This window comes from Phacochoerus africanus, chromosome 5 (genome assembly GCF_016906955.1).
Source record: "Phacochoerus africanus isolate WHEZ1 chromosome 5, ROS_Pafr_v1, whole genome shotgun sequence".
NCBI classification, from domain to species: Eukaryota; Metazoa; Chordata; class Mammalia; order Artiodactyla; family Suidae; genus Phacochoerus; species Phacochoerus africanus.
The window spans coordinates 48,398,484-48,411,704 of record NC_062548.1 but is presented as its reverse complement, the minus strand read 5'-3'; the positions used below and the strand labels follow the sequence as shown (position 1 = coordinate 48,411,704).

The 13,221-nt window shown below is 38.4% G+C and overlaps 1 protein-coding gene and 1 pseudogene across 8 annotated transcripts in view; one reads left to right on the top strand and one right to left on the bottom strand.

The window, feature by feature from the left end:
• ANAPC1 (anaphase promoting complex subunit 1) overlaps positions 1-13,221 on the bottom strand; it is a 95,835-nt gene that overhangs the window by 33,603 nt on the left and 49,011 nt on the right. For all 7 annotated transcript variants that reach the window (XM_047781195.1, XM_047781193.1, XM_047781192.1 and 4 more), the window contains 4 exons: positions 10,071-10,189; positions 5,797-6,068; positions 3,436-3,670; positions 765-856 (listed from right to left, as the gene is read on the bottom strand). In XM_047781195.1, the coding sequence (XP_047637151.1) occupies positions 765-856; positions 3,436-3,670; positions 5,797-6,068; positions 10,071-10,189 (718 nt within the window). The remainder of the gene's footprint in view (positions 1-764; positions 857-3,435; positions 3,671-5,796; positions 6,069-10,070; positions 10,190-13,221) is intronic.
• On the top strand, positions 6,153-9,951 carry LOC125126904 (60S ribosomal protein L35a-like; annotated as a pseudogene). Its single transcript, XR_007134831.1, has 2 exons — positions 6,153-6,200; positions 9,523-9,951. The product of XR_007134831.1 is annotated as a 60S ribosomal protein L35a-like (transcript).

Sequence of the window (13,221 nt, the reverse complement as noted above, 5' to 3'; positions counted from 1 at the left end):
CTATCAAGTTGCTTAACCATCAGACATGACTGCAGTTAAATGGCACTACTCACTGGTCATGACCAGAATTCAGGTCCCAATTCCCAGTATGATGCTTTTGCACTGTATCATCTGTCTCTTTAGTTCACGCATCAAATGTGAAGAATCATAAACCTAATAGTCAATTTTCTTTATATAATTCAGTTTCACTGTAATAATGTATTGGCAGTTCTTCAAAGACCTAGATTCTAGCTGACAAACTCATTTAATGAAATGTTTCTGTTAACTCAACACTATGTCTCTTGGATGGGGTTAAAGATGGGTCAGGGTGATTCTGCATTCTGTCACAAAGCAGCTGCAATTGTGGCTAAATTCTGGGGTACTGAGTGAACACCAAGGCTCCAAAAGAAGGTTACAATTTATTTCTAATAATGACTACAGACCCTTAAGGGTTCCCATCATACACACATTTTCACCGTTTTCTGACTGAGTGGCTTGTCACTTCTTCATCTTATGTCTTGAGCTCTTTTTGAAAAACGTCATTCCCTTAGTTCATTCATAAACACTTACATCTAAGCCAGGGGAAAGAAACCTTAAAGCCCCACTCTTCACTACAATTTCTCTCCCTTCCCAAAGCTGGCACTTTGAGAAATATCCAGAAAAGAAGGAAGAGCTGAGAATCAGGGTAAGTTAAGTCACAATAAGGCAGAGTGGTCTTCAGAGTAAAGTGCCAAGGTTATTGTCTTAACAAGCAGACGTCGTAACTGATGACAGACTGTGCTCACCCCCAAGCAGACCATGCCCAGGGCCAAGCCAGCCGCTAAAGAGTAGGACTCTCTGTCCGTGCAGTATTCCATTTCAGGACCAGGGGGCCGTCCTATAAAACAGAAAGCAGCACAATTCAAGCTGGCCTCTTAAAATCCTAGTTCATAAAACTTTTAGAATTAACTTTCTAATAAGTCTTCTAAGAACTGTGGATTCAATATAACCCCACTCAGAAAGATCTGATGTTATCCCAAATGGTGTCCACAACTACAGTCTGCTACAAAATAAAGCCCCAAAGTGGTTCTTCTAATTTGCCAATTTTTTTTTTCCATTTCTTGGGCCGCTCCTGTGGCATATGGAGGTTCCCAGGCTAGGGGTCCAATCGGAGCTGTAGCCACCGGCCTACACCAGAGCTCTACACCACACTCATGGCAACGCCAGATCCTTAACCCACTGAGCAAGGCCAGGGATCGAACCTGCAACCTCATGGTTCCTAGTCCGATTCGTTAACCACTGAGCCATGATGGGAACTCCTAATTTGCCAATTTGAAAGCAATGACTTTAAAATACTGCCAAACTTCGGGTTTCATTTTAAAAAAAAGAGCAGGAAAAAAAATTTTTTTAAGGGGCATGGTGCTCAAAAAAAGCTTCAATTTGTAATTTCTCTCCTTTTGTTCTTGTTATTTTCAAATTCGTTCGTTAGATGTAGTGAAAAAATATTCAAATACTGATAACAAACAGAAACGACACTTCCTTTAAATTTTTAAGAACGTTAAACATGATGCATCCAGACACTTACTCTGAATCTAAATTAGTACTGAGCCCTGCTATGATAGAACTTCTCTGTACTGATGCTAAATGTCTGACTGGATATAAAATTCATACTTAAAAAAAAAAGTACCCCCTAACTCTAACTCCACGCTTTTTGGGCAGCAAAACATATTATACATAGACACGTTCCCCCGCAAAAAATAGCTTGCATTCCTGGAATTACAGCCACAGGAAAACATTTTAAAAAAAAAAAATTTGGAGTTCCCGTTGTGGCGCAGTGGTTAACGAATCCGACTAGGAACCATGAGGTTGCGGGTTCGATCCCTGCCCTTGCTCAGTGGGTTAACGATCTGGCGTTGCCGTGAGCTGTGGCGTAGGTCACAGACGCGGCTCGGATCCCGAGTTGCTGTGGCTCTGGTGTAGGCCGGTGGCTACAGCTCCGATTCGACCCCTAGCCTGGGAACCTCCATATGCCGCGGGAGCGGCCCAAGAAATGCAAAAAGACCAAAAAAAAAAAAAATTTACACAAGTAATCAGTGTAATGTTTATTGCTTAATACCAAAGAATTTTTAAAAAACCTAAAGTCCTGAAAAATAAGAAAATGATTAGGCAATTTATAGAATACCAACTCAGTGAGCTAGTACACAATACAAAATTAAATTTAAAAGCATTTATGACAATGACATATGAAAAGGGCAGTATAAAAACAGGTATATTTTGATTATAATTATGATGATTAATAAATATATTATGTAATTATGCATACAAATCCAGCTAAAATCCTCTGTATACAACATGAAAGTGATGTGCTATGGCTGTGAGATGTGTGTAATGCTGGCACCATTAGAAATCATTACGATACAGCCAAAGAATATTAAATTACCTAGTAGATGAACAAGCTTTAAAAGTCAGTCTTGAGAATCTTTTGAGTAAACGTTTCTCAGACCAATCATTTATGCTAGTACATATTCTGTTAACAGGAAAATTTCAGTTTTGTGAACAATTTATTTCATCACTGTAGTAGACAGAACTGTTGCTCCCAACTCCTTACTGCCCTACATGGCTCATAAATATACATCCACATTCTCAACAGTCTCCCATTTCACCGAACATGTGACTGGCTTTGACCTGGATCCTAACGTAAGCAAAGGCCTGAAATGTGCTTCCATTATGCAGTTCTCCCTCTTGCCTTTCTGTCACCACCATGAAAGCCCACCCTCCAGCCTTGGGTCCCACAACATGACGTCTGGAGGAAAGCCATAGATCTACAGACTGAAGCAGAAATGCTCAGGCCAATTTTGGGGCTACCCTCAAATATATATATAGAAAAGATCCTCAATAGGGATAGAACAAGATTTTAAGTATGTATCTAAATGACTGAAGATACTAATAACGCCAATAGCATTTCCATTTGTCAGGAAAAGGTGACAACACGTAAGACACATTTCCAAAAAATGAAAAGACAAAAAATGCATTTCATCACTAATACACCCACCAGTATGTAAAGGAGGAAAGCAGGAGACAATCACTTCTATTCTTAGAAGTGCTATTGTCCAACAGAAAAAACACTCTGCTTTTAGGGATCAAAACATTAAGTGCAGGCCACTGCCAGACATTGCCTGGTAAAGACAGCAGGACAACCAGTACACTCATACATGATTAAGGCCAAAGGCTACTGCGTTAAATGGGAGCACTGGAGCTCAGTGATGGGCTGGCCAAGTAAGTATGCAGACTAATAACCTGCACAGTAACATCAGCCTTGAAAAACACTACTTGCAGTTTTTTCTTTATTGGTATAAATCATTCTATGTTCATAAAAGCTATCATTTTTTCCTCAATTGTTAGAATCTTACTATCGTTTTTACTTTGGTGGAATGGGAAATGTGTGCTTCTGAGACCACAGCATTACTGACACCATACCTATTTCAGCCAGCAGGACCTCTGCAGTGTGCCTGTGAGCTGTCCCTTGATAGACGAGGCCGATGCCAACCACCGCAGCCACTTGGACGTTATGAGGAACATCAAGCTCCGTGGACGTTGGGGGCAGGAGAGCAGGAATGTGAATGCTAAGAAGCCGTGTAATCGACATATCCATGGTACCTAGTTTAGCAGCAGAAACACCAAGGAGCAGCCCAATGCTTGTCATTTCATGACCCTAAGATAGAAAATAGAATGAGACTTAAGTCATATCATCTTAAATAAAATACTGCCTCCCAGTACTTTTTAATAAGTACTCTGATGTGACAGCCATAGTGAGAGGTTCCAAGAATATAAGAACAAACTAAATAGACAATAGACATGGTCTTTGCTCTCATGAAGTTAGTGCCCCTGAAGGGGCAAAGTGTTAAACGAAAATATATATCATTAAAAACTCATACAATGAAAAAGTATAAAGGTTATGAAGGACTATTTTAACAAAGCCTAAAAAGGACTAGGAGGAACTGGAGAATTATCAGGAATCTCTAAACAGTGAAATTTACAATAGGACCTGAAGAATGAGTACAAATTAGCTAAGGAAAGTGGTACAGGGCTGGGGCGGGGGGCGGGGGAGAAGACACAACAACTTCAAATTTAGAAAGTGAGAGAAAATGATGTCACATGAGGGACCAAACAAATGACTGTGATGATTTAAAAATAAACCCTCACATTGATATCCAATTGACTACAAGGGTGCTGACACAATTTAATGGGAAAAGAAGAGATTTTTCAAAAACAGTGCTGTGATAACTGTAAAGTCACTTGCAAAAGAATGAAACTGGACCCCTTCCTTACATCAAACATAAAACAACTCCAAATGGATCTGAGATTTAAAGATACAACTAAAACTAAAAAAGCTTTTAGTAGAAAACATAGGTATAGATCTTTGCAAACTTGGGCTAAGTAATAACTTCTTAAGATATGACACCAAATGCACAGCAACCAAAAGAAAATTACATGATTTGGACTTCATCAACATTTAAAACTTTTGTGCTTCAAAGACACCAAGTGAAAAGAAAACCCAAAAGACAATACAATGGGAGAACATTTTTGTAAATCATTTCTCTCTTAATGGACTGGTATCCAGAATATATAAAGAATTCTTGTAACTCAACAATAAAAAGACAACCAATTGAAAAATAAACAAAAGATTAGAATAGACATTTCTCCAAAAATGACATACTAATGACACATGAGCAGCACATGTAAAGATATTCAATAGCCTTAGCTATCAGGGAAACCAGTGCAAACCAAAAACAAGGAGATATTACTTCATACTTACTAGGATGACTGTAATTTAAAAGAGGTAATAATAATTGTTGGCAAGAATGCAGAGAAACTGGAATCATTATATATTGCTGGTGGGATTATAAAATGATGCAGCCATTCTGGAAAAGTTTGGAGTTCCTCAAAAATTTAAACCACCAGCTACCATATGATCCAGCAATTCCACTCCGAGGAATATAACCAAGACAAATGAAAACATTTATCCACACACAAATGTGTACATAAATGTTTATAGTAGCCTTATTCATGATTGTCAAAAAGTAGAAATAACTCAAATATCCATCAACTAATGAGTGAATAAACAAAATATGGTATAGCTATACAATAAAGTATCTATTCAGCAATAAAAAGTAATGAAGTGATGATACACGGTACAACACGGACAAACCTTGAAAACGTTACAAGTAAAAGAAGTCAGTCATAAAAGACCCCATATTGTTTGCTTCCATTTATATGAAAGTCCATAATAGGCAAATGCATAGAGACAGGAAACAGAACTGTGGTTCACCAGGGGCTGGAGGGAGAGGGAAACAGCGTGCCTGCTACTAGGTAAGAAGTTCCTTCACAGGATGATGAAGATATTCTAAACTTAACAACAGGAGACACAAGTGTGAACATAATAAAAACCACTGAAGTGTATACTTTACATGGGTATGCTTTTCTGGCATGCAAGTGGAAGAGAAAGCCAAGAAAAAGAGTTTGGTTTAACAAGGAGCTAAAATAGTCTCCATCGTTAGAGTACAGGGAACAAGGGAAAATAAGCAGGGAGTAAGGCTGGAGAAGTGAGCAGGATCACATAGGCTTCTAGAACATGCATTAAGAGCAATGGAAGATCACTAAACAGTCTGAGCAGGGAAGCGATCTATTCCAATTTAACTTTGAGAAAGATTACTCTGCCTGCTAGGAGAAGAATGGACCAAGAGGTACAAGACTGAAGAAAAGCAAACACAACCATTTGGAGCTATGGCAACAGCCCAGTGGTGGCACAGTGCAGGGACCGGTAGCACAAGCGCTCACCTTGGTCAAGTAGTCGTGGATATTGAGAGTAGCCAGCTTGGTAAGGTGCCCATTCAGACCCAGGGCCATGAGAAAGCCAGCATACTCGTTGGCTAACTCGGCGTGCTTGGGCTTATTGTACACAATCCAGGCAGAGTCGATCTGGGAGGCAGGGGCTATCTTCAGGCCAGCAGCCACACCATTGTGGAAGCTGGCCCAGCTGGTCATGTTGGGAGGCACATCAATGTTGCCACTGTTCAGGTCTACTGTGGTGTTCCGAGGAGGGGCCCGCCCTGATCAGGCAAACAAAATTTACAATTGAGTGACGAAAAATCCACAAAACCAAAATTGTTACATTTATGTTTTTGAGAACGGAGATGACTTTTCCTACATTCAAAACCCATAATCCCATAATCCTTGGAATGGTATTAGGTTATGTGTACTTAAACTCTTACACATGTGAGTCAAACTTGATGGAAGGTGGAAAAATCTTAACTGTGTAAAATAATTCACTGTCCTTTCTGCTAAAATACATGAGACTATACTATGACAACTGATAACAATTTAACCTTATACAGATCTGATTAGGATATCTGTCCACTGCTTCAAAATCTTTTTTTCACACAGCAGGAAGCTTATTAAAAAAATAAAATAAAAATTAACATCACAAACTACATGAATAATAAATTCCAAAATGTGATTGATGACAATGATGTTAATTAGCCATCCCATCTTTTTTCTCTGAGCATTAAGGAAAAATGGTATTGAAAAAGGGACAAAGAGGAGTTCCCGTAGTGGCACAGTGGTTAATGAATCTGACTAGGAACCATGAGGTTGTAGGTTCGATCCCTGGCCTTGCTCAGTGGGTTAACGAGTTGCCGTGAGCTGTGGTTCAGGTTGCAGATGCGGCTCGGATCCTGCGTTGCTGTGGCTCTGGTGTAGGCCGGTGGCTACAGCTCCGATTCAACCCCTAGCCTGGGAACCTCCATATGCTGCGGGAGCGGCCCTAGAAAAGGCAAAAAAGATAAAAAGAAAAACGGACAAAGAACTTGCTCTTATGTGTGTGTATATATATATGTATATATATATGTGTGTGTGTATATATATATATATATATATATGTACATATGTACATATGTGTCTCTGTATAGAAATCTAACCATATACTATTGTTAAAAAGGCCAAAATGCATTCAAAAATACATTTAAAAACATCATTTTATACATCTGAGTTACCCAGGGAACCACTAAATTTACATTTATGGTCAATTTATTAGGAGCAACATAAATAAAATGTTCATGATGCTATGTTCTCTTTGAATTCCTTGTCTTGAGTGTTCTGATATTGATCTACATGGTGTACAAATAAATACTGAATTCTCTTTATATTCTTAATATTCTATATTAGCTGAAGTCATGGGTGAATATTTAAAATAAATATTCCAAATAGTACATGAAGTTATACAGTACACTAGAGGTTTGAAGTGTGGTTTTAAAGGAGTTCTGAAAGTTATATAAATTTTAAATAGATGCACAGTATCTTATTTGTAATAATACACACAAACAAGCATAAAATAAAATATATTTATATTTACCATTTGCTTTTTGTGCCTAAAAGCTAACTCAAATGTTGGTCTGTGACAGTACCACAGTAATGACAAGTTCATAAGTTTAACTTTCTCAAAAAGGACAGAGAAAATAATAATAAAAAAGTGAAGCAAATTTTCTAAAACAGGAGTTCCTGCTGTGGTGCAGTGGTTAAGAATCTGACTGCAGCAGCTGGATTCACTGCAGGGGGCGCAGGTTCTATCCTCCACCTGGCACAGTGGGTTAAAGGATCTCACGTTGCCACAGCTGCAGCATGGGTCGCAGATGTGGCTCAGATTCAATTCCTGGCATGGGAACTTTCATTCATTGCAGGTTCGGCCCTTAAAAAAAGAAAGCTAAACAAAGTATTTCTTTCCCTAAATGAATTTATCATTAAAACAATATCTTGGTGGAGGGCTGGTCTGGGAGGAGACTCTACCAGAATTGACTAATAGAATAAAACTTTGGGATCAATGTGATAAATACGTTTTATTTATTTATTCATTCATTCATTTATTTACTTTTTAGGGCCATACCCACAGCATATGGAAGTTTCCAGGCTACGGGTCCAATCAAAGCTATAGCTGCCAGCCTACGCATAGCCACAGCAACGCCAGATCCTTAGTCCACTGAGTGAGGCCAGGGATCAAACCCACATTCTCATGTATCCTAGTTGGGTTTGTTACCACTGAAGCACGATGGGAACTCCCATAAATACATTTTAAATCATTCAGATTTAACTAAATGTATCAGCAAAAAAGGAGACAATGACTTAGGTATTTATTTTTTCACGCCCACTCAGCATTAGTGCCTAGATTTAACACAGTTTAACATATACCAATGAGATTTTCTTTATAACCCAAACTTTTAAATGAAAGCATTCAAACAGCTGAAAGATTAATAAAATAAACACCTATACATAATGCTGCCATCAAGATTCAATAGTTGTTCAGATTCTGCCATGGTTGTTTTATCTCTAAGAGACAGAACAATTAAAATACTGAAGGTAATCTCACAATCAATGAGATTATGGCTCCAAAGCAGGCATGACACAGGACATGGGAATGTGTTCTTCACTTAGCTCATCTCATTTTCTGCATGCTGCTAGAAACACAAGCTCTTTACAAATCTGAGTGGGTCCCTGGTTTTTTAATTATGCAACTGAGAATATGGTGGAATTACATTTGCATATATTATATCCTATATATTATTGTATGCATTATATATAGTTTTTGTACAGGTCTCATAAAATCATATTTACTATGTACTTCGAGGGATTTTTCAATAACAATTTCAACTGTATAGAAATGCGCACATTTATATCTGGCAGAAGAAAAAACACATGCAACCAACCAGAAAGGAAATTTGACAATATGTTATGTTAAAGCCTTAAAATCTTGCTGTCCTAGAAGTTCTAATTCTAAGCAATTATCCTAAATAAACTTTAAGATAAATACATCCCAACAATATGATGGCAAAAAACAATTTCCAACAATATCAGGTTGCTTATATAAACTATCTTCCATTAAAAGAAATACTCTGAAAAAAATTAAAAAAAAAAATACTCTGGAGCAAATAAAAATGAAGCTGATTTAAAATGCATATACAATACATATACATAAATATACACATATATAGATATAGAAGGATGCTCACTTGCTATATAGTACATTTTTAAAACAATTTCTAAAACAGGTTTAAAATTTTGATAATGAAACAAATACAAACGTATAAAATGGTGAAATAAAATTGGGAAACAAATAAACCAAATGCTAACACTAGTAAACTGCAGCAAAAGGAACTACTATGAGTGGCCCTTTTTGCTTAGTACATTTTCTTGTTTTTGTACAGGATCATCTATTCACACTAAGACATAACAAGACATTTTGAAACTAAGCATTTTTATGTACTATACTTCAAGTTTATTTAAAGTTCAATAATTTCATCATTATGAATATCATCTTCCTGAACTTTCCCAGCTGCCTTTTTTAATATTTTGAAAGGGATCTCATCAGAAGCAAAATTAGTAATGGGCTATATTCTACTTCCCTCAATGTTTAGTTTGATTTGCTATCTGAGCTGTGATAACCACTACAGTAGCTATGAACAATATTTAAAATCACTAAGAATAGAAAGAGCATTTCTGCCCTCTCTCGTTCAGCCATCTTGGAGCCCGTGGAGGCCTGCTAGGAAGAGGACTTCTAAAACAACACATAGGTCAGGAAGGTTTTGGTCCAAGGCCATTTTTGCTGGTTATAAGCGGGGTCTCTGGAACCAGAGGGAGCACACAGCTCTTCTTAAAATTGAAGGTGTTTATGCCCGAGATGAAACTGAATTTTATCTAGGCAAGAAGTGTGTTCATGTGTACAAAGCAAAGAATAACACAGTGAGTCCTGGCAGAAAACCTAACAAACCAGAGTAATCTGGGGAAAGGTAACTCATGCTTATGGCAACAGTGGCAGGGTTCATGCCAAATTCCAAAGCAACCTTTCTACTAAGGCCACTGGACACAGAATCCTCATGATGCTGTACCCTTCAAGGATTTAAACTTATTGTAAATTAAATAAATAAAAGTGGATTTGTTCTCTTGGGGAAAAAAAAAAAAAAAGAAAGAGCATGCCTTTGGTTTTAACTAAAATAATTCAAAAGAACTCCACTAAACATATCTTAATCATTTTCCTTTCTCGCTGAGCCCAAAATTTAACATACCAGTCAAATTCAACTTAGGAATAGGCAATGGTTCTGTCGGAACAGGATGGTATGAAAACAAGGTAAACATTCCTCGTCCTACTGGAAGAGCCATAGTTCGCTGACACAACTGGAGCAACCTATAATAAAAATAAAACCAACATGTAAAAAAATTTTAAACAAAAACAAAAAAACTGGGAATGTAACCTGTTGCGAAGTATTTCAAAAGCAGCAGTGCTGTGTAAGAGGAAGGCACAGTAAAGTAAATCCATATTAAGATGTGGATGAATCATCCAAACATCATTATTCTCATTTTTAATACTCTTACTCCCATAAGAAACTCTAAGGGAAAGACATAATTCCTTTTTCTGTCATATTTGCTTTGAATTAAATACCAGCTATTCCATAAACTAAGTCAACTTCCCTAGGGATCCAAAAAGGAAAATCTAAAATTCCACTTAATTTAAATATTCTAAATAGCTTCCCCCTCAGAGGAAAATACGATATTTCTTGAGTTTCCTCACTGTGCTCTTTTTCTGTTTAATTGCCCTAGTACATCTGGATCCTTCCTTTATTCTTTTTGTCAATAAGAAGTGCCACCACTATGGCCTGGTTGCAAGGGGGAAAAAGGAAGTCCCTATTCTGTGGGTCAGTGGATTTCGTGGTGTCTCTAAGAAAGACAAAGTCGGTTTCATTTACTCAATGGCTAGGATTTACAGGACTAACAGCGCTATATATCAATTATGCTCAAGGTTGAAAATGGCTTCTATAGGTCATGCTTTGACACTAGTACACTACTCTTTAGTTTGCACACTACTCCTTAACTTCTGTTTTAACTTGTAAAATATGAAAAAGCCCCTTAAAACAAAATCAAACAAACTGTGGAAGGAGGAGCATTTACAACCAGGAAACACTTAACAGAAGTTATATCTGAAGACAGAGAGATATCCCTTCCAAGGCTAAAAAGCAGCTAAAATTCTCTCTGCAGACAAAGCTATTCACAAGCACCCTCCCTCCTAACTGTACATATAGTTGCTTTTGTAGTTCATTAGGGAGGAAAATTTTGCAGCCCTAAGATTCTTTGGGAACACTGCCCCACATTAATTTAGAATCACGGAAATTCAGGGAAGTTTAGAATGAGGCCAGGAGGCTACATTCCATAGATTTTTTTAGTAGAAACATTATACATAATCCACAAGATTATAATAATGAAAACAATAAGTATATCCCTTCACTTAAGATGTTATTGATTTTAAGATGCATCACTGGAGTTCCCGTCATGGCTCAGTGGTTAACGAACCCAACTAGTATCTGTGAGGATGTGGGTTCGATCTCTGGCCTCACTCAGTGGGTTAAGGATCCGGCATTGCTATGAGCTGTGGTGCAGGTCACAGATGTGGCTCAGATCCCGTGATGCTATGGCTGTGGTGAGGTCAGTGGCTACAGCTGTAATTTGACCCCTAGCCTGGGAACCTCCACATGCTATGGGTGCGGCCCTAAAAAGACAAAAGACAAAAAAAAAAAGATGCATCACTATTTCATGAGATACTAAGAAAGAAGAAACACTGCCAATTAAGCTAATAACACCTAAAAATGCTTAGGGATTCAAAGACATAATCTGATTCTAAAAATATTAAAAAGTTAAGGAGTTTCTGTGATGGCTCAGCAAAAACAAACCAGAATAGTATCCATGAGGATGTGGGTTCAATCCCTGGCCTCGATCAGAGAGTTAAGGATCCAGCATTGCCCTGAGCTGTGATGTAGCTGTGATCCCATGCTACTGTGGCTGTGGTTTGGCCAGCAGCTGCAGCTCCAATTCGACCCCTAGCCTGGGAACTTCCATATGCCGCAGGTGCGGCCCTAAAAAGGAAAGAAGGAAGGGAGGGAGGGAAGAAAAGAAGGAAGGAAGGAATATTAAAAATTAAGAAAAAAATCAGCATCACCCAATCAATGAACTCTTACATTAATGGCTGAGTACACTCAGCATTACTATGTACCAGGCAGTGTTCTGAGCACTACGTAGAAATGACCAACTTGATACACAGAGCAAACTGTGAGGGTGACTGCTACAGTCATGCCTACTCCTATAGCTGAACTAAGTGAGGCAGCAGGACGTTAGGTAATTTCTCCAGTCGCCCAGCAGTCAGTGGCCAAGCAGTGTTTCAGAGCCCATGTCAAGTACTGTGTTCTCACTTCTCTCTCATAAACCTCCTCCTTTAGGTGACTACCTGGGTACTAAAGAGGAAACAGTGTTAGGGAGATTATGACTAACTCCGATCCTCAACAGCCTGTGGTTCAGTGTAGTTAGTCCTTACCCCAAAGCAATGCAGTACGGTAAGTAAAGTAAGAAGAACAAAAAAACACTGGGGGAGTTCCCGTCGTGGCTCAGTGGTTAACGAATCTGACTAGGAACCATGAGGTTGTAGGTTCGATCCCTGGCCTTGCTCAGTGGGTTAAGGATCTAGCATTGCCGTGAACTGTGGTGTAGGTCGCAGACGAGGCTCGGATCCCAAGTTGCTGTGGCTGTGGCATAGGTCGGTGGCTACAGCTCCAGTTCGACCCCTAGCCTGGGAAACTCCATACGTCACAGCAGCAGCCCAAGAAACGGCAAAAAAGACAAACAACAACAACAACAAACAAACAAACAAACAAAAACACTGGGACTGACAGGTGATAGAGACAAGGGAGATAAAAGAACAGGAGAGAAGTTTAAAATATAAGTTGAACTGTCCCAAAGCAATAGCTCTGGAATGTCAGAAGCATGTGACACTGGTTGCTACTGAGTCTTACAACTTATCAAGGGCTCCATGTTAGAGAGTGGCAGGAGAGAAGGCTTACTGAGTATTACCTATCACATCAGAAGAAAAACAAATACTAGTGTTAAGTTTAAACTACACTAAAGAAGCAAACAAAAAAAACCAAAATATTTTACCTTCCTGGTCAAGATACAGAAGAATGAGAGAATGAGTTTAGCATCTTGCTTTGTTTGTAAATTCTTAAGGTAACTATCAGCAAAATGGTATTCGATTCACCGTTTCTAATGAGCACGCAGCTCTATTTCAAGAGGAAGAGGAGGGTCTGAAATACAACATGTCATCAAATGCCAAAATATTTTGAAAACATGCATGGCTTACTAAAGTTGAATGAAAACTTAAAATACATGGTACTTTTA